The sequence below is a fragment of the Oncorhynchus tshawytscha genome, linkage group LG19, assembly GCF_018296145.1.
Source record: "Oncorhynchus tshawytscha isolate Ot180627B linkage group LG19, Otsh_v2.0, whole genome shotgun sequence".
NCBI lineage: Eukaryota > Metazoa > Chordata > Actinopteri > Salmoniformes > Salmonidae > Oncorhynchus > Oncorhynchus tshawytscha.
The window spans coordinates 49,098,117-49,121,401 of NC_056447.1; the positions used below are offsets into that span (position 1 = coordinate 49,098,117).

Sequence of the window (23,285 nt, forward strand, 5' to 3'; positions counted from 1 at the left end):
AGGATATCATCCCCTCCTGTCTAATCTGCGTTTACATCAAGTAGAAGATCCAGATGGAAGCAGAGAAATGGTTTGACTTGGGGACACGGTTTATATTTATGGAAGGAACACCTGATACTTGTTTGTTACTTGCAGAACAGACACCTTTTTTTTTTTTTTACAACGCACCTTCTCAGACAGGTCAAATAAGACAGGACTTAAGGGTGTGAGGTTGCTTCACTTGAAATGAGTTATTACCAATGTACGAATATTCCCTCATGAAGGTCTCATAGTATTAAGTACATGAACAACATCACTATTGGCAGTAGCTGTGGTGTATAATGCTGATCTTAACTTTTGTCTCCGCCGATCCTTGTCACAGATGGGCTATTGCAGCAGACGACCACACCGGGTTACAATCCCATCAGCTAAAAAGAAGAGGAAGCGGCTCCAGTGGGCACGCGATCACCAACACTGGACATTTGAGGAGTGGAAAAACATTGCCTGGTCCGACGAATCCTGGTTCCTGTTATGTCATATTGATGGCAGAGTCAGGATTTTGCGTAAGCAGCATGAGTCCACGTGGACCCATCCTTCCTGCTGTCAAAGGTACAGGCTGGTACCGGTGGTGTACTGCCGTCGAATCTGCAGCAACTGCGTGATGCCATCGCATCAGCATGGACCAACATCCCTGTGGAACATTTCCGACTTGTAGAATCTATGCCCCGAAGAATTCAGGCTGTTGGGCGTAATACGTGGATGTACTTAATAAACTGTCCGGTGAGTGTACATCTTGCATTGTTTAGACCGGACGGTAGCCAGGGTAGATGAAGGGGGAGGGGTGTGTCTCTTTGTTAACAATATTAAGTCTCGTGTTTTTGCTTGCCTGAGTTAGAATACCTCATGATAAGCTGTAGACCATACTATTTCCCAAGAGAGTTTTTATCTATATTTTCTTCATTAATAAGTGCATTGACGACGTCGTCCACAAAGTGACCGTACGTACATACAGTATCTCAACCAGAAGCAATGGATTACAGGCAACAAACACACTGGGCTAAAGGCTAGAGCTGCAGGACACTAATAAGATGCTTATAAGAAATCCTGCTTCAAACTTTGATGAGCCATTAATCAGGCAACACGCCAATACTAAAAAAAGACTAAAATCTATGCATCGAATTTGACAGAGCTTGCAAACTATCATGGATTACAAAGGGAAACCCAGCCATGAACTTCCCAGTGACGCGAGCCTACCAGACGAGCGAAATGCCTTCTATGCTCATTTCTCGGCAAGCAACACTGAACATGCATGAGAGAACCAGCTGTTCCCGGATGACTGTGTGATCACACTCTCTGGAGCCGATGTGAGTAAGACCTTTAAACAGGTTGACATTCACGGATTACCAGAACGAGTGCTCAGTGCATGTTCTGACCAGCTGGCAAGTGTCTTCACTGGCATTTTCAAACTCTCCCTGACCCAGTCTGTAATACCTACATGTTTCAAGCAGACCACCATAGCCCCTGTGCACAAGAACACCAAGGTAACTTGTCTAAATGACTATTGCCCTGTAGCACTCACATCTGTTGCCATGAAATACTTTCAAAATGCTGGTCATCATTAACAAACTCATCCCAGACACCCTGGACCCATTCCAATTTGCCTACCACCCCAACATATCTCAGATGACACAATCGTTATTGCACTCCACACTGCCTTAGATGAACACCTATGTGAGAATGCTGTTCATTAACTACAGCTAAGCATTCAACACCATAGTGCCCTCCAAGCTCATCACTAAGCTCAGGACCCTGGAACTGAACACTTCCTTCTGTAACTAGATCCTAGACTTCCTGATGGGCCACCATGCTGACCCTCAACACGGGGGACCCTCAGGGGTGAGTGCTTACTCCCCTTCTGGTGCCAGGACAACAACCTATCCCTCAACATCAGCAAGACAAAGGAGCTGATCGTGGATGACAGGAAACGGAGGGCCGAGCACGCCCCCATCCACATCAACAGGGCCGTAGAAAAGCGGGTGGAGAGCTTCAAGTTCCTCTGTGTCCAAATCACTAAGGAATTAACCTGGTCGACACACCAACAAAGTTGTGAAAAAGGCACGACAAAGCCTCTTCTTGCTCAGGAGACTGAAAATATTTAGCATGGGCCCTCAGATCCTCAAAAGGTCTACAGCTGCACCATTGAAAGCATCCTGACTGGCTGCATCACTCCTTGGTATGGCAACGGCTCGGCATCTGACCGCAAGGCACTACAGAGGGTAGTGCATACGGCCCATTATATCACTGGCACCGAGATTCCTGCCATCCAGATACCAGGAGGTGTCAGAGGGAGGCCCTAAAAATTGTCAAAGACTACAGTCCCCAAGTCATAGACTGTTCACTCTACTACCGCACGGCAAGCAGTAACGATGCACCAAGTCTGGAACCAACACGACCCTGAACAGATTCTACCAAGCCAAGCCAAAAGATTGCTAAATAGTTAACCAAATAACTACCCGGACTATCTGCATTGACCCTTTTTGCACTACCTGTACCTAGTCACTTCACCTATATGTACATCCTATATATACCTCAATGACCTAGTATCAACGCATATGGACTCAGTACTGGTACCTGTGTATATAGCTAAGTTATCGTTACTCATTGTGTATTTATTTTTTCCTTGTGTATGTTTTTTCTATTCATTTTTCAATTTTTCTCTCTACAATGTTGGGAAGAATTTCACTGTTAGTTTAAACCTGTTGTTTACGAAGCATGTGACAAATACAATTTGATTTATAAAGGTCCTGTGGATATCCTGAGCTGTCTGTGGTTTGGATATAATGTGACCTATAATCTATTTGTTACCACATCCCCCCCCAGGGACAGGCCTGTGGAGTCAATTATAACTAAACAATCTTTATTGGTAAAGCCCCATTATGAGATATAGTGTGTCTGTGTGTGTGTTTGTGTTTGTCAAACGTTATTAACAACCTTGCCGGTAGGGAGGCATAATCAAGTCTTACCTCGTACTCAAACTCCTCTGTCCTCTGTTGGTCTGGGAGGGTGGAGAGGTAGTCTGTCCCCTCATAGAACTCCTGTTCCATAGTGTGGAGAGAGTGACAACTGTCAGGAGAGATGGGGGAGGGAGGGACAGAGGTAGAGAGAGAAAATGCAGAGGGAAAGGGAGATGAGAGAAGGAGAGGGAAGTAGAGAGAGAGAGACAGAGAAGGACATTTAGAGGGAGTTTATATTTCACATAATCTCTCTCTTACATACACTGACTGTAAGTGACAGACTTCTCTTTGTATTTTCAATGCATGGGACAGCTACGAGGAGAGGAAGAAAGGATGTGTCAGTGCTGTCTAGGATGATGTTGCATGCTGGGGGATAAAAGCATTGCCTTTCATTAATCACTGCATACCAGGAGAGTTCAATTAAATTACTCCACACATACTTAATCTCTATCTCCCACTATCCCTGTCCTTGAGTAGATTTTGGACAAAGTCCCATGAATTTGACACATTGTCTTCAGAAAGCAAATTTGACAGAGCTTTGTTTATGGTTTATGGTGCAATTTCAGCAAAAAAAGTGTTGAAACAAATGTCACACATATTATTCTTGGCTTGCAATATTCACTCTGGCAAACTGTTGAACATATTGAGCATTGTATCTTTATTCCCATCAGAAATTCATAGTATCTGCAAGTATACACTACCACGTGTTATTCTGTCCCAAAACAATCTTCTGGTGACAAGATTGGGATGGTAAATGTCAGAATGTTATATCCTCTGGCACTCCCACAACATTGCAGCACATCGTAACATTGTTGGCCGAGTGTGTGTCTTTGCCTACGTGTCTGTGTGTGAGTGTGTGTGTGTGTGTCCGTGTGTGTGTGTGTCTTTGCCTACGTGTCTGTGTGTGTGTGTGAGTGTGTGTGTGAGTGTGTGTGTGTGTGTGTGTGTGTGTGTGTGTGTGAGTGTGTGTGTGTGTGTGTGAGTGTGTGTGTGTGTGTGTGTGTCTTTGCCTACGTGTCGGTGTGTGAGTGTGTGTGTGTGAGTGTGTGTCTTTGCCTACGTGTCTGTGTGTGTGAGTGTGTGTGTGTCTTTGCCTACGTGTCGGTCGGTGTGTGTGTGTGTGTGTGTGTGTGTGTGTGTGTGTGTGTGTGTGTGTGTGTGTGTGTGTGTGTGTGTGTGTGTGTGTGTAACACAATTTCACAGCTTTACTGCCAAGTTGAAACACGGGGGGGAAACAAACATTTGTTGTGTCTATAAAATCTACCACAACCTTGGTCTGTGCACCTGATCGCAGATGAAGAGGAGTATATTTACTTTTTATTGATCAAATTGATTACATTTAAGAGCCCAGCCCGGGGCTGCAACTGGGCTGTGAATGAATGTTGCACTGTTTCAAGGTTTTAATTATCCCATTTGCTTTAATCACCTTGTAAACCTTCCATGAAACCAAATGGCTATGCCAAACAGCACCAATTATTACAAGCAGGCCGTGTGGGTAGTGGTGATATACTTGTGGAAAGATCGTATATTATGGTCTGGTCAGGTTTAAAGGTCTGGTCAGGTTTAAAGGGTCTGGTCAGGTTTAAAGGGTCTGGTCAGGTTTAAAGGGCCTGGTCAGGTTTAAAGGGTCTGGTCAGGTTTAAAGGGTCTGGGCAGGTTTATAAAGGTCTGGTCATGTTTAAAGGGTCTGGTCCGGTTTAAAGGGCCTGGTCAGGTTTAAAGGGTCTGGTCAGGTTTAAAGGGTCTGGTCATGTTTACTAAGGTCTGGTCAAGTTTAAAAGGCCTGGTCAGGTTTAAAGGGTCTGGTCAGGTTTAAAGGGTCTGGTCAGGTTTAAAGGGTCTGGTCAGGTTTAAAAGGTCTGGTCAGGTTTAAAGGGTCTGGTCAGGATTAAAGAGGTTGGTCAGGTTTAAAGGGTCTGGTCAGGTTTACTAAGGTCTGGTCAAGTTTAAAGGGTCTGGTCAGGTTTAAAGGGTCTGGTCATGTTTAAAGGGTCTGGTCAGGTTTAAAGGGTCTGGTCAGGTTTAAAGGGTCTGGTCAGGTTTAAAGGGTCTGGTCAGGTTTAAAGGGTCTGGTCAGGTTTAAAGGGCCTGGCCAGGATTAAAGGGTCTGGTCAGGTTTAAAGGGTCTGGTCAGGATTAAAGGGTCTGGTCAGGTTTAAAGGGCCTGGTCAGGATTAAAGGGGTTGGGTGTGGGTGACACGTGAAGGTTGGTCATAGCTTAACATGGTTAGTCTCAATTTGACACCGGTCGTTTTTTCTTCTGTAACAGTATTATAACAGACTTACTGTATAAAACAAATCTGATCTCTGAATGAAATGACAAGACTTGGCGCTGAATGTGACTCCAACTCAATACTTGATTTATTTAATGTAACTAACTGATATTAGATACTTTATTTATTTAATGTAACTCCAACGGATATAGGATACTTGATTTATTTAATGTAACTCCAACTGATATTGGATACTTGATTTATTTAATGTAACTAACTGATATTAGATACTTTATTTATTTAATGTAACTCCAACGGATATAGGATACTTGATTTATTTAATGTAACTCCAACTGATATTGGATACTTGATTTATTTAATGTAACTCCAACGGATATTGGATACTTGATTTATTTAATGTAACTCCAACTGATATTGGATACTTGATTTATTTAATGTAACTAACTGATATTAGATACTTTATTTATTTAATGTAACTCCAACGGATATTGGATACTTGATTTATTTAATGTAACTCCAACTGATATTGGATACTTTATTTATTTAATGTAACTCCAACGGATATTGGATACTTGATTTATTTAATGTAACTCCAACTGATATTGGATACTTGATTTATTTAATGTAACTCCAACTGATATTAGATACGTGATTTATGGGGCGGCAGGGTAGCTTAGTGGTTAGAGCGTTGGACTAGTAACCAGAAGGTTGTGAGTTCAAACCCCCGAGCTGACAAGGTACAAATCTGTCGTTCTGCCCCTGAACAGGCAGTTAACCCACTGTTCCCAGGCCGTCATTGAAAATAAGAATGTGTTCTTAACTGACTTGCCTAGTTAAATAAAGGTTAAAAAAAATGTAACTAACTGATATTGGTTACTTGATTTATTTAATGTAACTCCAACTGATATTATATACTTAATTTATTTAATGTAACTCCAACTGATATTGGATACTTGATTTATTTAATGTAACTCCAACTGATATTGGATACTTGAAGAATCTAAGACAATCATCCATGGGATGTTGCTGGAAAGAATGATCAACTTAATATACCCCTTGTGTAGAGAGAAGCCCCCGGCACAGCTAATCTTTCACTCCGTAGAGGAGAAACCCAGATATTCTCACGCCAGACGTTATCTTCTTCACAGTATGCTTCCCCTTTGAGATTAACACAATATGAACTAACAGAAAGAGAAAATAATGAACACGTTTTCTTGTGTTGTCTTCGAGGAAACCCCAGGCGAAATTATGAGGGTCTACCTCAAGAATCTCAGATGTTGTACGCCTTGATTTATTTGACACACCATAAGATATGGGTCCTTTTGGCATTGCATTCACGTTTCAAGCCTTGAAATGGTATTGTATTGTGCACATAAACAATCCAACTCAATCTCAGATCTTCATAGCTAAAGTATTCAGTCAATGTTTTCATAGCTAAAGCAGTACATTATTTCTCTCCACAATCCAGCGAGAGGGAGTACTGTACTTTGCTGTTCTTTGAGTGGTTTGATTCTGGGTTGGCAAGGCAAATAATGTACTACTTTAGCTTTCAAGGCTTTGGGAAACCTATCCCTGACATCCCAGACAGTGGTGTGTGTTTGAATAACTCAGATCAGAGCCTACTCGTCAGACAACAGGAAGGGACAGATACCAGATATCAGTTTTGCCTTCAGATCACAATGAATACAATCACATGGACATGTGGGACCTGATCCTAGATCAGAATTCTTACTTTGAGCGGCTTTTTTAATACGGGCCCAAATCAGATCTTACCTGTCAGACAGCAGGAAAGGGCAGATGTCAGGCACGGGAGGGGTGGTGGCTCGGAGCTTGGCCAGGGCCATGATGTGTTCGAAGGTGATGTCTGTCTGCGTGCAAACGTCCACCACGTGCACTTCCTGAGTGGAGCCAACATGTCCTCCGCGGCTAACAGGGTTCCTCCTGAGCACCTGCACCACAATGGGGTCCTTAGCAGAGCGGATCGCCTCCACTGCCTCGTCATGACTGGCCTTGGAGAGGTCCTTCCCATTCACCTGTAATGTGGAGAGGGGAGAGATTACAGTTATAACTACACTTACTGTAAAGATACAGCTATTGATATAGTGCTTTAATGGACTGCCTATCAAATCAAATCAAATTTTATTTGTCACATACACATGGTTAGCAGATGTTAATGCGAGTGTAGCGAAATGCTTGTGCTTCTAGTTCCGACAATGCAGTAATAACGAGCAAGTAATCTAACTAACAATTCCAAAAAAAACTACTGTCATACACAGTGTAAGGGGATAAAGAATATGTACATAAGGATATATGAATGAGTGATGGTACAGAGCAGCATAGGCAAGATACAGTAGATGATATCGAGTACAGTATATACATATGAGATAAGTATGTAAACCAAGTGGCATAGTTAAAGTGGCTAGTGATACATGTATTACATAAGGATGCAGTCGATGATATAGAGTACAGTATCAACGTATGCATATGAGATGAACAATGTAGGGTAAGTAACATTATATAAGGTAGCATTGTTTAAAGTGGCTAGTGATATATTTACATCATTTCCCATCAATTCCCATGATTAAAGTGGCTGGAGTAGAGTCAGTGTCATTGACAGTGTGTTGGCAGTAGCCACTCAATGTTAGTGGTGGCTGTTTAACAGTCTGATGGCCTTGAGATAGAAGCTGTTTTTCAGTCTCTCGGTCCCAGCTTTGATGCACCTGTACTGACCTCGCCTTCTGGATGGCAGCGGGGTGAACAGGCAGTGGCTCGGGTGGTTGATGTCCTTGATGATCTTTATGGCCTTCCTGTAGCATCGGGTGGTGTAGGTGTCCTGGAGGGCAGGTAGTTTGCCCCGGTGATGCGTTGTGCAGACCTCACTACCCTCTGGAGAGCCTTACGGTTGAGGGCGGTGCAGTTGCCATACCAGGCGGTGATACAGCCCGCCAGGATGCTCTCGATTGTGCATCTGTAGAAGTTTGTGAGTGCTTTTGGTGACAAGCCGAATTTCTTCAGCCTCCTGAGGTTGAAGAGGCGCTGCTGCGCCTTCCTCACGATGCTGTCTGTGTGAGTGGACCAATTCAGTTTGTCTGTGATGTGTATGCCGAGGAACTTAAAACTTGCTACCCTCTCCACTACTGTTCCATCGATGTGGATGGGGGGTGTTCCCTCTGCTGTTTCCTGAAGTCCACAATCATCTCCTTAGTTTTGTTGACGTTGAGTGTGAGGTTATTTTCCTGACACCACACTCCGAGGGCCCTCACCTCCTCCCTGTAGGCCGTCTCGTCGTTGTTGGTGATCAAGCCTACCACTGTTGTGTCGTCCGCAAACTTGATGATTGAGTTGGAGGCGGTCGTGGGTGAACAGGGAGTACAGGAGAGGGCTCAGAACGCACCCTTGTGGGGCCCCAGTGTTGAGGATCAGCGGGGAGGAGATGTTGTTGCCTACCCTCACCACCTGGGGGCGGCCCGTCAGGAAGTCCAGTACCCAGTTGCACAGGGCGGGGTCGAGACCCAGGGTCTCGAGCTTGATGACGAGCTTGGAGGGTACTATGGTGTTGAATGCCGAGCTGTAGTCGATGAACAGCATTCTCACATAGGTATTCCTCTTGTCCAGATGGGTTAGGGCAGTGTGCAGTGTGGTTGAGATTGCATCGTCTGTGGACCTATTTGGGCGGTAAGCAAATTGGAGTGGGTCAAGGGTGTCAGGTAGGGTGGAGGTGATATGGTCCTTGACTAGTCTCTCAAAGCACTTCATGATGACGGATGTGAGTGCTACGGGCGGTAGTCGTTTAGCTCAGTTACCTTAGATTTCTTGGGAACAGGAACAATGGTGGCCCTCTTGAAGCATGTGGGAACAGCAGACTGGTATAGGGATTGATTGAATATGTCCGTAAACACACCGGCCAGCTGGTCTGCGCATGCTCTGAGGGCGCGGCTGGGGATGCCGTCTGGGCCTGCAGCCTTGCGAGGGTTAACACGTTTAAATGTCTTACTCACTTCGGCTGCAGTGAAGGAGAGACCGCATGTTTCCGTTGCAGGCCGTGTCAGTGGCACTGTATTGTCCTCAAAGCGGGCAAAAAGTTATTTAGTCTGCCTGGGAGCAAGACATCCTGGTCCGTGACTGGGCTGGGTTTCTTCCTGTAGTCCGTGATTGACTGTAGACCCTGCCACATACCTCTTGTGTCTGAGCCGTTGAATTGAGATTCTACTTTGTCTCTGTACTGGCGCTTAGCTTGTTTGATAGCCTTGCGGAGGGAATAGCTGCACTGTTTGTATTCAGTCATGTTACCAGACACCTTGCCCTGATTAAAAGCAGTGGTTCGTGCCTTCAGTTTCACACGAATGCTGCCATCAATCCACGGTTTCTGGTTAGGGAATGTTTTAATCGTTGCTATGGGAACGACATCTTCAACGCACGTTCTAATGAACTCGCACACCGTATCAGCGTATTCGTCAATGTTGTTGTCTGACGCAATACGAAACATCTCCCAGTCCACGTGATGGAAGCAGTCTTGGAGTGTGGAGTCAGCTTGGTCGGACCAGCGTTGGACAGACCTCAGCGTGGGAGCTTCTTGTTTTAGTTTCTGTCTGTAGGCAGGGATCAACAAAATGGAGTCGTGGTCAGCTTTTCCGAAAGGGGGCGGGGCAGGGCCTTATATGCGTCGCGGAAGTTAGAGTAACAATGATCCAGGGTCTTTCCACCCCTGGTTGCGCAATCGATATGCTGATAAAATTTAGGGAGTCTTGTTTTCAGATTAGCCTTGTTAAAATCCCCAGCTACAATGAATGCAGCCTCCGGATAAATCGTTTCCAGTTTGCAGAGAGTTAAATAAAGTTCGTTCAGAGCCATCGATGTGTCTGCTTGGGGGATATATACGGCTGTGATTATAATCGAAGAGAATTCTCTTGGTAGATAATGCGGTCTACATTTGATTGTGAGGAATTCTAAATCAGGTGAACAGAAGGATTTGAGTTCCTGTATGTTTCTTTCATCACACCATGTCACGTTGGCCATAAGACATACGCCCCCGCCCGTCTTCTTACCAGAAAGATGTTTGTTTCTGTCGGCGCGATGCGTGGAGAAACCCGCTGGCTGCACCGCTCGGATTGCGTCTCTCCAGTGAGCCATGTTTCCGTGAAGCAAAGAACGTTACAGTCTCTGATGTCCCTCTGGAATGCTACCCTTGCTCGGATTTCATCAACCTTGTTGTCAAGAGACTGGACATTGGCAAGAAGAATGCTAGGGAGTGGTGCACGATGTGCCCGTCTCCGGAGTCTGACCAGAAGACCGCTTCGTTTCCCTCTTTTTCTGAGTCGTTTTTTTTTTTGGTCGCTGCATGTGATCCACTCAGTTACACTGGTTGTAAGGCAGAACACAGGATCCGCGTCGCGAAAAACATATTCTTGGTCGTACTGATGGTGAGTTGACGCTGATCTTATATTCAGTAGTTCTTCTCGGCTGTATGTAAAGAAACCTAAGATGACCTGGGGTACTAGTGTAAGAAATAACACGTAAAAAAACAAAAAACTGAACTGCCTACCTAGACTATGTAAGGTCTCGAAACTGAGTTGTTGGAAATTGATGATAATCGTTGGGGGTTCTTTTGGGAGTTGGGGATTCTTTTGGGAGTTGTTGGGAGTTGGGGGTTCTTTTGGGAGTTGTTGGGAGTTGGGGGTTCTTTTGGGAGTTGTTGGGAGTTGGGGGTTCTTTTGGGAGTTGTTGGGAGTTGGCAGTTCTTTTGGGAGTTGTTGGGAATTGGGGGTTTTGTAAGTATGTTCTGGTCGCACCTGGGTACCCCATGACCACTTCCCGAGTCACCGAAAATGTATGATGTCATGTTCCTAGATATACGATAGATAACCAACTAATATTCCTGTGGTGCTGAGGTGTAGGGTGAAGTTGCCCCAAGACGCTGTTCTTGGGTCAGTTTCGCATTTCCCTCACTAGTGGTTAACGTTAGGATTGGGGGAGGGGAAGCTGATCCTAGATATGTCCCTAGGAAAAACTTTACTCCGGAACGTTGTGGAGACCATTTTAATATGACTAATAAGCTAATCACCACACCTACAGACATCTGGCTGATTCTTGATAAACTAAAACAATATGATAAACAGACGAATTCAGTCAAGAAAACACTTTGAGAAACAAGTGTTTAAGTAAAATCCTCGGTTCTACACAGCGATGCAGTTCTACATCACTGACTCTATGCATCATCATAAGAGTCAGACAGTACTGAACACACAGAACAGTTTTCTATCAGAGGGAAAATCATTGCTTCATTTAGTCCATTCATTGGACTGGAAAAAGTAACAGTGGGTTTGAAATACCTCAGAGAATGTGCTTGGTATAATGCTGAAAACAGAGATTGTAATTTAGATAGTCTCTCAGAAAAAGGTAAACGCAGCACAATTCTCTTGCAGTTGTATTCAAATTACAGATTTCAGTTTTTAGTGTTTTGCTTGCGGTGCACAACTGTTCATGGAATAAGTTGGAATGAAATGATGAAGTGGAAAAGTACAAAGTAGAAACTTTATTATCTTTGCATTGAAAGTCAGTAGAAAACACAAGAACACCCACCAGGCTCGCTTCTATTGGTTTATCTTGATAGTGTATGGTTTATCTTGATAGTGTATGTATGGTTTATCTTGATAGTGTATGTATGGTTTATCTTGATAGTGTATGTATGGTTTATCTTGATAATGTATGGTTTATCTTGATAGTGTATGAATGGTTTATCTTGATAGTGTATGAATGGTTTATCTTGAATGGTTTATCTTGATAGTGTATGAATGGTTTATCTTGATAGTGTATGAATGGTTTATCTTGATAGTGTATGTATGGTTTATCTAGTGATGTATGGTTTATCTTGTAGTGTATGTATGGTTTATGGTTTATCTAGTGATGAATGGTTTATCTTGATAGTGTATGAATGGTTTATCTTGATAGTGTATGAATGGTTTATCTTGATAGTGTATGAATGGTTTATCTTGATAGTGTATGTATGGTTTATCTTGATAGTGTATGAATGGTTTATCTTGATAGTGTATGAATGGTTTATCTTGATAGTGTATGTATGGTTTATCTTGATAGTGTATGTATGGTTTATCTTGATAATGTATGGTTTATCTTGATAATGAATGGTTTATCTTGATAGTTTAGGTATGGTTTATCTTGATAGTGTATGGTTTATCTTGATAATGTATGGTTCATCTTGATAGTGTACGTATGTATGGTTTATCTTGATAATGTATGGTTTATCTTGATAGTGTATGGTTTATCTTGATAGTGTATGGTTTATCTTGATAGTGTACGTATGTATGGTTTATCTTGATAATGTATGGTTTATCGTGATAGTTTAGGTATGGTTTATCTTATCTGTTCAGGGGGAAAAGATCTCTTCTTTTCCGTGTTGGTGTAGTTATGTTACGCACGCCTCTATGAAGAGGGAACGCAACACCCTGCTACAACTAAACTCTCCGTGAAGCGAAAAAGGTATGGACTGTAGGTGCAAGTAAGAATGACAACAGGCATCTCATGACACCATTAATGACTGGAGTGAAGTGTGTCAAGTGGTTGTTCCTACACCGTTCCGACAGCAGGTGCTGTCACTCGCCCATGACCAGGCGTGGTCTGGACACTTGGGGATCACAAAGACCTATAACCGGGTCCTTCGTCATTTCTTCTGGCCAGGTTTGAAGTCTGACGTGGTCCAATTTTGTAAAACATGTCACATATGTCAACTCACTGGGAAAGTGAATCAAACAGTTCCACGAGCGCCACTCTGCCCGATTCCTGTGGTAGGGGAACCGTTTGAAAGAGTGATAATTGATTGTGTAGGTCCATTGCCGAAAACCAGGTCAGGTAACCAGTTCCTACTAACAAATGTACAACCAGAACCGCCGCCTTATGCGGTGGGCTCTGATTGTGCAAAGATATAATGTACAGATAGCTTATGTGAAGGGCTCGGCGAATGTGGTTGCTGACGCTCTATCACGGGTTTACTAACTGGGGATACGTTGGTATTTATTATTGCAAAACTAGGTTTGCAATTTTTGTGGTGGGCGTGTTACGTTCCCCAGATTATGTGTTGTAGTTTGTGTATTTGCATGTGTTTATTTCAGGAAATGGCTTCCTGAAATCCCTCAAGCAGCTGATTGGTCGACTCCAGGGCTAATTGGAGAGCTGACCCCGCCCCCTCGTCAAGACACAGCTGTCTCCAATTCCCCATTCCTTCAGAAGCTATATAAAAGCCAGTGTTCTGTTCAGGAGATCTTTTTCTTTTTGTAGAGGATTTTGCTGGAGGGAGATTTGTTAGAGATTTGTTAGAGATTTGTTAGAGATTTGTTAGAGATTTGTTAGAGATTTGTTAGAGATTTGTTAGAGATTTGTTAGAGATTTGTTAGAGATCTCTTCTTTTTGGAGGTAGAGATTTTGCTGGAGGTAGGGATTGCTGAGATTGATTGTGATAGAGGTTGATTTTGCTGGAAAGTGGTATGTTCTGTGAGTTTGTTGCTCAGATAGAGCTTATTTGACATCCTTTTGTTTCTTAGTTTGTTTGAAATGGTTTAATATTCTGTTTCATTTGTTCCCAGGGGGGAAGGGGAAGGCACCTAGAGAGTGCTTAGGCAAGAGGCCCGCGGGCATACATATACCCGTAGCATAATCGCTGTCTAGGCACACTAGGTAAGACCTGGGCGGACCACCCCTTGTATTTTGGTTAGGGCACCAGGTGGTGCTAAATTAGGTAAGTAGTGGGTAGGCAGGTAAGATAGGAGAGGGGGGGGCTTTGAGATTTACTTTCTTTGCTTTGGTTCCGTCCAGCCCCTTTTCCCCATATTACCGTGTAAAGGAATAAAGTCCTTGTAAACGGTACCACATTCTGCCTGTTGTCATTCTTACTTGCACCTACAGTCCATACCTTTTTCGCTTCACGGAGAGTTTAGTTGTAGCAGGGTGTTGCGTTCCCTCTTCATAGAGGCGTGCGTAACACTTGATAATGTATGGTTTATCTTGATAGTTTAGGTATGGTTTATCTTGATAATGTATGGTTTATCTTGATAGTTTACGTATGTATGGTTTATCTTGATAATGTATGGTTTATCTTGATAGTTTACGTATGTATGGTTTATCTTGATAATGTATGGTTTATCTTGATAGTTTACGTATGTATGGTTTATCTTGATAATGTATGGTTTATCTTGATAGTTTACTTATGTATGGTTTATCTTGATAATGTATGGTTTATCTTGATAGTTTACGTATGTATGGTTTATCTTGATAATGTATGGTTTATCTTGATAGTTTAGGTATGGTTTATCTTGATAGTTTAGGTATGGTTCATCTTGATAGTGTACGTATGTATGGTTTATCTTGATAATGTATGGTTTATCTTGATAGTTTAGGTATGGTTTATCTTGATAGTGTATGGTTTATCTTGATATTGTATGGTTTATCTTGATAGTGTACGTATGTATGGTTTATCTTGATAATGTATGGTTTATCTTGATAATGTATGGTTTATCTTGATAGTGTATGGTTTATCTTGATAGTGTATGTATGCCACTTTAATAGCAGACACTTTTATCAAAAGTGACTACAACCGCTGCGGATGGATGGGATGGATGGTAGGATGGAGGGAGGTATGGATGGTGGGATGGATGGAGGGATAGAGGGATGGAGGGAGGGAGGAATAGAGGGATGGAGGGAGGGAGGAATAGAGGGATAAAGGGATGGAGGAATAAAGGAATAGAGGGATAAAGGAATGGAGGGATAAAGGAATAGAGGGATAAAGGGATGGAGGAATAGAGGGAGGGAGGAATAGAGGGATAAAGGATGGAGGGATAGAGGGATGGAGGAATGGAGGGATGGAGGAATAGAGGGATAAAGGATGGAGGGATAGAGGGATGGAGGAATAGAGGGAGGGAGGAATAGAGGGATAAAGGAATGGAGGGATGGAGGAATAGAGGGATAAAGGAATAGAGGGATAAAGGAATAGAGGGATAAAGGATAAGGGAAGGGATGGAGGGATAAAGGATGGAGGGAGGATAGAGGGATGGAGGATAGAGGGATGGAGGAGGGAGGAATAGAGGGATAAAGGGATGGAGGAATAAAGGAATAGAGGGATAAAGGAATAGAGGGATAAAGGGATAGGGGGAATAAGGGAGGGAGGAATAGAGGGATAAAGGAATAGAGGGATAAAGGATGGAGGGATAGAGGGAGGATGGAGGGATAGAGGGATGGAGAGGGAAAAGAGGGATAAAGGATGGAGGGATAGAGGGATGGAGGAACAGAGGGAGGGAGGAATAGAGGGATAAAGGAATGGAGGGATGGAGGAATAGAGGGATAAAGGAATAGAGGGATAAAGGAATAGAGGGATAAAGGAATAGAGGGATAAAGGATGGAGGGATAGAGGGATAGAGGGATGGAGGATTAGAGGGAGGGAGGAATAGAGGGATGGAGGAATAGAGGGATGAAGGAATAGAGGGATAAAGGAATGGATGGATAGATGGAGGGAGGGAGGGATAGAGGGATAAAGGAATGGAGGGATAGAGGGATGGAGGGTGGGAGGAATAGAGGGATAAAGGAATGGAGGGATAGAGGGATAAAGGAATGGATGGATAGATGGAGGGAGGGAGGGATAGAGGGATAAAGGAATAGAGGGATGGAGGGATAGAGGGATGGAGGGTGGGAGGAATAGAGGGAGGAATAGAGGGATAAAGGAATGGAGGGATAGAGGGATGGAGGGAGGGAGGGATAGAAAAGGAAATGGCTGGAGTGTGGCACATCTGTTGTGTGTTTGCAGATGGATCCACAGCAGCTGTGGTGGGCAGAGGACAGTGTTTACATTCAAAGCCCAAGAGAGGACCATTGACTCTCACAACAAATGCAATACACTGGCTTACTGGAGTGAAACCTCAAGATAAAACCTGTTCTCATTGTGAAGGAATAGAGGCACAAATTGACAAATAGGATTCTAAAATGGCACCCTTTCAGTCGAACCAGAAAGCCTACTTTGTTTAACTTTTATAGACTTTTGAAGGTGTGCTTTAGGGAAGTAAGATTTGGGCGTAATCATCATCTAGCTCTACATTCGCCACATGATTCTACTTCTGCACAAAACTTAGTACACCTGAGGCAAAGTACAATATTCCCTCATAGATGTGCAATTTAGTATCAAACCTCAGCTGAAGGTAGGGGAGGGAGGAATGACAGTAGGGAGGGAGGAATGAGAGGAGGGAGGAATGACAGTAGGGAGGGAGGAATGACAGTAGGGAGGGAGGAATGACAGTAGGGAGGGAGGAGTGACAGTAGGGAGGGAGGAGTGACAGTAGGGAGGGAGGAGTGACAGTAGGGAGGAAGGAATGACAGTAGGGAGGGAGGAGTGACAGTAGGGAGGGAGGAATGACAGTAGGGAAGAAGGAATGACAGTAGGGAGGAGGATGACAGTAGGGAGGGAGGAATGACAGTAGGGAGGAGGAATGACAGTAGGAGGAGGAATGACAGTAGGAGGGAGGATGACATAGGGAGGAGGAGTGACAGTAGGGAGGAGGAATAAGAGGAGGGAGGAGTGACAGTAGGGAGGAGGAATAAGAGGAGGAGGGAGGAATGACAGCAGGGAGGGAGGATGACAGTAGGGAGGGAGGAGTGACAGTAGGGAGGAGGAATAAGAGGGGGAGGAATGACAGTAGGGAGGAGGAGTGACAGTAGGGAGGAGGGGACAGGAGTGACAGTAGGGAGGGAGGAATGACAGTAGGGATGGAGGAGTGACAGTAGGGAGGGATGAGTGACAGTAGGGAGGGAGGAGTGACAGTAGGGATGGAGGAGTGACGGTAGGGAGGGAGGAGTGACAGTAGGTAGGAATGACAGTAGGGAGGGAGGAATAAGAGGGGGAGGAATGAGAGTAGGGAGGGAGGAGTGACAGTAGGGAGGGAGGAATGACAGTAGGGAGGGAGGAGTGACAGTAGGGAGGGAGGAGTGACAGTAGGGAGGAGGAATGACAGAAGGAGGGAGGAGTGACAGTAGGAGGAGGAGTGACAGTAGGGAGGGTGGAATGACAGTAGGGAGGAGGATGACAGTAGGGAGGAGGAATGACAGTAGGGAGGAGGAGTGACAGTAGGAGGAGGAATGACAGTAGGGAGGGAGGAATAAGAGGAGGGAGGAGTGACAGTAGGGAGGAGGAATGACAGTAGGGAGGGAGGAATAAGAGGAGGAGGAGTGACAGTAGGGAGGGAGGAGTGACAGTAGGGAGGAGGAGTGACAGTAGGAGGAGGAATAAGAGGAGGAGGATGACAGTAGGGAGGAGGAATGACAGTAGGGAGGGAGGAATAAGAGGAGGGAGGGAGGAATGACAGTAGGGAGGGAGGAGTGACAGTAGGGAGGAGGATGACAGTAGGGAGGGAGGAATAAGAGGGGGAGGAATGACAGTAGGGAGGAGAAGTGACAGTAGGGAGGAGGAGTGACAGTAGGGAGGAGGATGACAGTAGGAGGAGGAATGACAGTAGGGGAGGAGGATGACAGTAGGGAGGGATGAGTGACAGTAGGGAGGAGGAGTGATAGTAGGGATGGAGGAGTGACAGTAGGGAGGAGGATGACAGTAGGCAGGAATGACAGTAGGGAGGGAGGAATAAGAGGGGGAGGAATGAGAGTAGGAGGAGGAGTGACAGTAGGGAGGGAGGATGACAGTAGGGAGGGAGGATGACAGTAGGGAGGGAGGAGGACAGTGAGGGATGGAGGAAAGGGAGGGATGACAGTAGGGAGGGAGGAGTGACAGTAGGGAGGAGGAGTGACAGTAGGGAGGAGGAATGACAGTAGGGAGGAGGAGTGACAGTAGGAGGGAGGAATAAGAGGAGGGAGGAGTGACAGTAGGGAGGAGGAGTGACAGTAGGGAGGGAGGAATGACAGTAGGGAGGGAGGAGTGACAGTAGGGAGGGAGGAATGACAGTAGGGAGGGAGGAGTGACAGTAGGGAGGGAGGAGTGACAGTAGGGAGGGAGGAATGAGAGGAGGGAGGAATGAGAGTAGGGAGGGAGGAATAAGAGGCAGGGAGGAATGAGAGTAGGGAGGGAGGAATAAGAGGGGGGAGGAATGACAGTAGGGAGGGTGGAATGACAGTAGGGAGGAGGAATGACAGTAGGAGGAGGAGTGACAGCAGGGAGGAGGAATGACAGTAGGGAGGAGGAGTGACAGTAGGGAGGAGGAATGACAGTAGGAGGGAGTAATGACAGTAGGGAGGAGGAAATGACAGTAGGAGGAGGAATGACAGTAGGGAGGAGGAATAAGAGGGGGAGGAATGAGAGTAGGGAGGGAGGAGTGACAGTAGGGAGGGAGGAGTGACAGTAGGGAGGAGGAACAAGAGGGGAGGAATGACAGTAGGAGGGAGGATGACAGTAGGGAGGAGGATGACAGTAGGGAGGAGGAGTGACAGTAGGGAGGAGGAAATGACAGTAGGAGGAGGATGATGACAGCAGGAGGATGATGACAGTAGGGAGGAGGATGACAGTAGGGATGGAGGAGTGACAGTAGGGAGGAGGAGTGACAGTAGGGAGGGATGAGTGACAGTAGGGAGGAGGATGATAGTAGGAGGAATGACAGTAGGGAGGGAGGAATAAGAGGGGAGGAATGAGAGTAGGAGGAGGAATGACAGTAGGGAGGAGGATGACAGTAGGTAGGAATGACAGTAGGGAGGAGGAACAAGAGGGGGAGGAATGAGAGTAGGGAGGAGGAATGACAGTAGGGAGGAGGATGACAGTAGGGAGGGAGGATGACAGTAGGAAGGAGGATGACACAGGGAGGGAGGAATGACAGAAGGGAGGGAGGATGACAGTAGGGAGGAGGATGACAGTAGGGAGGAGGAGTGACAGTAGGGAGGAGGAATGACAGTAGGGAGGGAGGAATGACAGTAGGGAGGAGAAAAAAGGAGGGAGGAGGAAATAGGGGAGGAGGAATGACAGTAGGGAGGGAGGAGTGACAGTAGGGAGGGAGGAATAAGAGGAGGGAGGAGTGACAGTAGGGAGGAGGATGACAGTAGGGAGGGAGGAGGACAGTAGGGAGGGAGGAGTGACAGTAGGGAGGGAGGAATGAGAGGAGGGAGGAATGAGAGTAGGAGGAGGAATAAGAGGCAGGAGGAATGAGAGTAGGGTGGGAGGAGTGACAGTAGGGAGGGAGGAGTGACAGTAGGGAGGGAGGAATAAGAGGGGGAGGAATGACAGTAGGGAGGGAGGAGTGACAGTAGGGAGGGAGGAGTGACAGTAGGGAGGGAGGAGTGACAGTAGGGAGGGAGGAATGACAGTAGGGAGGGAGGAGTGACAGTAGGGAGGGATGAGTGACAGTAGGGATGGAGGAGTGACAGTAGGGATGGAGGAGTGACGGTAGGGAGGGAGGAGTGACAGTAGGTAGGAATGACAGTAGGGAGGGAGGAATAAGAGGGGGAGGAATGAGAGTAGGTAGGGAGGAGTGACAGTAGGGAGGAGGAATGACAGCAGGGAGGAGGATGACAGTAGGGGAGGAGGAGTGACAGTAGGGAGGAGGAATGACAGAAGGAGGAGGAGTGACAGTAGGGAGGAGGATGACAGTAGGGAGGAGGAATGACAGAAAGCGAGGAGGAATAAAAGGAGGGAGGATGAAAGTAGGAGGAGGAATGACAGTAGGAGGGAGGAGTGACAGTAGGAGGGAGGAGTGACAGTAGGGAGGAGGAGTGATAGTAGGATGGAGGATGACAGCAGGGAGGAGGATGACAGTAGGTAGGAAATGACAGTAGGAGGAGGAATAAGAGGGGGAGGAATGAGAGTAGGAGGAGGATGACAGCAGGAGGAGGATGACAGTAGGAGGAGGATGACAGTAGGGAGGGAGGAGTGACAGCAGGGAGGAGGAATGACAGAAGGAGGAGGATGACAGTAGGGAGTGGAGGAGTGACAGTAGGGAGGGAGGAATGACAGTAGGGAGGAGGAATGACAGTAGGGAGGAGGAATAAAAGGAGGGAGGAGGAAAGTAGGGAGGAGGAATGACAGTAGGGAGGAGGAGTGACAATAGGGAGGAGGAATAAGAGGAGGAGGATGACAATGGGAGGAGGAGTGACAGTAGGGAGGAGGAATGACAGCAGGGAGGAGGATGACAATAGGGAGGAGGAATGACAGTAGGAGGAGGAGTGACAGTAGGGGAGGAGGAGTGACAGTAGGGAGGAGGAATGAGAGGAGGGAGGAATGAGAGTAGGGAGGAGGAATAAGAGGCAGGAGGAATGAGAGTAGGGAGGAGGAATAAGAGGGGGAGGAATGACAGTAGGGAGGGTGGAATGACAGTAGGGAGGAGGAATGACAGTAGGAGGATGAGTGACAGTAGGGAGGGAGGATGACAGCAGGGAGGAGGAGTGACAGTAGGGAGGAGGATGACAGTAGGGAGGAGGAATGACAGAAGGAGGGAGGATGACAGTAGGGAGGAGGATGACAGTAGGGAGGAGGAATGACAGTAGGAGGGAGGAATGACAGTAGGGAGGGAGGAATAAAAGGAGGGATGATGAAAGTAGGGAGGGAGGAATGACAGTAGGAGGGAGGATGACAGTAGGGAGGGAGGAATAAGAGGAGGGAGGATGATGTAGGGAGGATGATGACAGTAGGGAGGAGGATGACAGTAGGGAGGGAGGAGTGACAGTAGGGAGGGAGGAATAAGAGGAGGGAGGATGACAGTAGGGAGGAGGAATGACAGTAGGAGGGAGGAATAAGAGGAGGGAGGAGGAATGACAGTAGGGAGGGAGGATTTGACAGTAGGGAGGAGGATGACAGTAGGAGGGAGGAATAAGAGGGGGAGGAATGACAGTAGGGGAGGATGATGACAGTAGGAGGAGGAGGACAATGAGGAGGAGGAGGAACACGACAGGGAGGAGGAATGACAGTAGGAGGAGGATGACAGTAGGGAGGGATGATGACAGCAGGAGGAGGAGTGATAGTAGGGATGGAGGATGACAGTAGGAGGGAGGAGGACAGTAGGTAGGAATGACAGTAGGGAGGAGGAACAAGAGGAGGAATGAGATAGGAGGAGGATGACAGTAACAGGAGGAGGAGTGACAGTAGGGAGGAGGAGTGACAGTAGGGAGGAGGATGACAGTAGGAGGAGGAATGACAGAAGGAGGAGGATGACAGTAGGGAGGAGGAGTGACAGCAGGGAGGAGGAATGACAGTAGGGAGGAGGAATGACAGTAGGGAGGAGGAATAAAAGGAGGGAGGAGTGAAAGTAGGAGGGGAAATGACAGTAGGGAGGAGGAGTGACAGTAGGGAGGAGGAATAAGAGGAGGGAGGAGTGACAGTAGGGAGGAGGATGACAGTAGGGAGGAGGAATGACAGTAGGGAGGAGGATGACAGTAGAGGAGGAGGACAGCAGGGAGGAGGAATGAGAGGAGGAGGAATGAGAGTAGGAGGAGGAATAAGAGGCAGGGAGGAATGACAGTAGGGAGGGTGGAATAAGAGGGGGGAGGAATGACAGTAGGGAGGGTGGAATGACAGTAGGGAGGAGGAATGACAGTAGGGAGGGAGGAGTGACAGTAGGGAGGAGGATGACAGCAGGAGGAGGAGGAATGAGAGGAGGGAGGAATGAGAGTAGGAGGAGGAATAAGAGGCAGGGAGGAATGAGAGTAGGGAGGGAGGAATAAGAGGGGGAGGAACGACAGTAGGGAGGGTGGAATGACAGTAGGGAGGGAGGATGACAGTAGGGGAGAGGAATGACAGTAGGGAGGGAGGAGTGACAGTAGGGAGGAGGAATGACAGTAGGGAGGAGGAATGACAGTAGGGAGGAGGAATGACAATAGGGAGGAGGATGACAGTAGGAGGAGGAATGACAGTAGGAGGAGAATAAGGGAGGAGGAATGAAGAGGAGGAGGAATGACAGTAGGGAGGAGGATAAGAGGAGGAATGACAGTAGGAGGAGGAGTGACAGTAGGGAGGAGGATGACAGTAGGGAGGGAGGATGACAGCAGGGAGGAGGAATAAGATGAGGGAGGAGGAGTAGGGAGGAGGAATGACAGTAGGAGGAGGGATAGGAGGAGGAGGAATGACAGTAGGAGGAGGAGGAATGACAGTGCAGATGAGGGAGGAGGAATAAGAGGGAGGAATGACAGTAGGAGGAGATGACAGTAGGGGAGGAGGAGCCGATGACAGTGACAGGAGGAGGAGGACAGTAGGAGGAGGAATGACAGTAGGGAGGAGGAGACAGCAGGGAGGAGGAATGACAGTAGGGAGGAGGAATGACAGTAGGGAGGAGGAATAAAAGGAGGGAGGAGGAAAGTAGGAGGAGGAATAAGAGGGGGGAGGAATGACAGTAGGGAGGGTGGAATGACAGTAGGGAGGAGGAATGACAGTAGGGAGGAGGAGGACAGTAGGGAGGAGGAATGACAGTAGGGAGGAGGAGATGACAGTAGGAGGGAGGAATGACAGTAGGGAGGAGGAATGACAGTAGGGAGGAGGAATGACAGAGGGAGGGAGGAGTGACAGTAGGGAGGAGGAATGAGTAGGGAGGAGGAATAAGAGGAGGAGGATGACAGTAGGGAGGAGGAACGACAGTAGGGAGGGAGGAATAAGAGGAGGGAGGATGACAGTAGGGAGGAGGAGTGACAGTAGGAGGAGGAGTGACAGTAGGGAGGAGGATGACAGTAGGGGAGGAGGAACAAGATGAGGGAGGAGTGACAGTAGGGAGGAGGAATGACAGTAGGGAGGAGGAATAAGAGGAGGAGGAGGAATGACAGTAGGGAGGAGGATGACAGTAGGGAGGAGGATGACAGTAGGAGGGAGGAATAAGAGGGAGGAATGACAGTAGGGAGGAGGAGGACAGTAGGGAGGGAGGAGTGACAGTAGGGAGGGAGGATGACAGTAGGGGAGGGAGGAATGACAGTAGGGAGGAGGATGATGACAGTAGGAGGAGGATGACAGTAGGAGGGATGAGTGACAGTAGGGAGGAGGAGTGAAGTAGGGATGGAGGAGTGACAGTAGGGAGGAGGAGTGACAGTAGGCAGGAATGACAGTAGGGAGGAGGAATAAGAGGGGAGGAATGAGAGCAGGAGGAGGAGTGACAGTAGG

The 23,285-nt window shown here is 46.7% G+C and overlaps 1 protein-coding gene across 1 annotated transcript in view; it reads right to left on the minus strand.

Annotated features, from left to right (window-relative positions):
- The window catches only part of LOC112219034 (PDZ domain-containing RING finger protein 4-like), a 302,807-nt gene that overhangs the window by 36,529 nt on the left and 242,993 nt on the right, over nt 1-23,285 (minus strand). The window contains exons 3-4 of the mRNA XM_042301781.1: nt 7,001-7,260; nt 3,003-3,102 (exon numbers count right to left, since the gene is read on the minus strand). Of these exons, the coding sequence (XP_042157715.1) occupies nt 3,003-3,102; nt 7,001-7,260 (360 nt within the window). The remainder of the gene's footprint in view (nt 1-3,002; nt 3,103-7,000; nt 7,261-23,285) is intronic.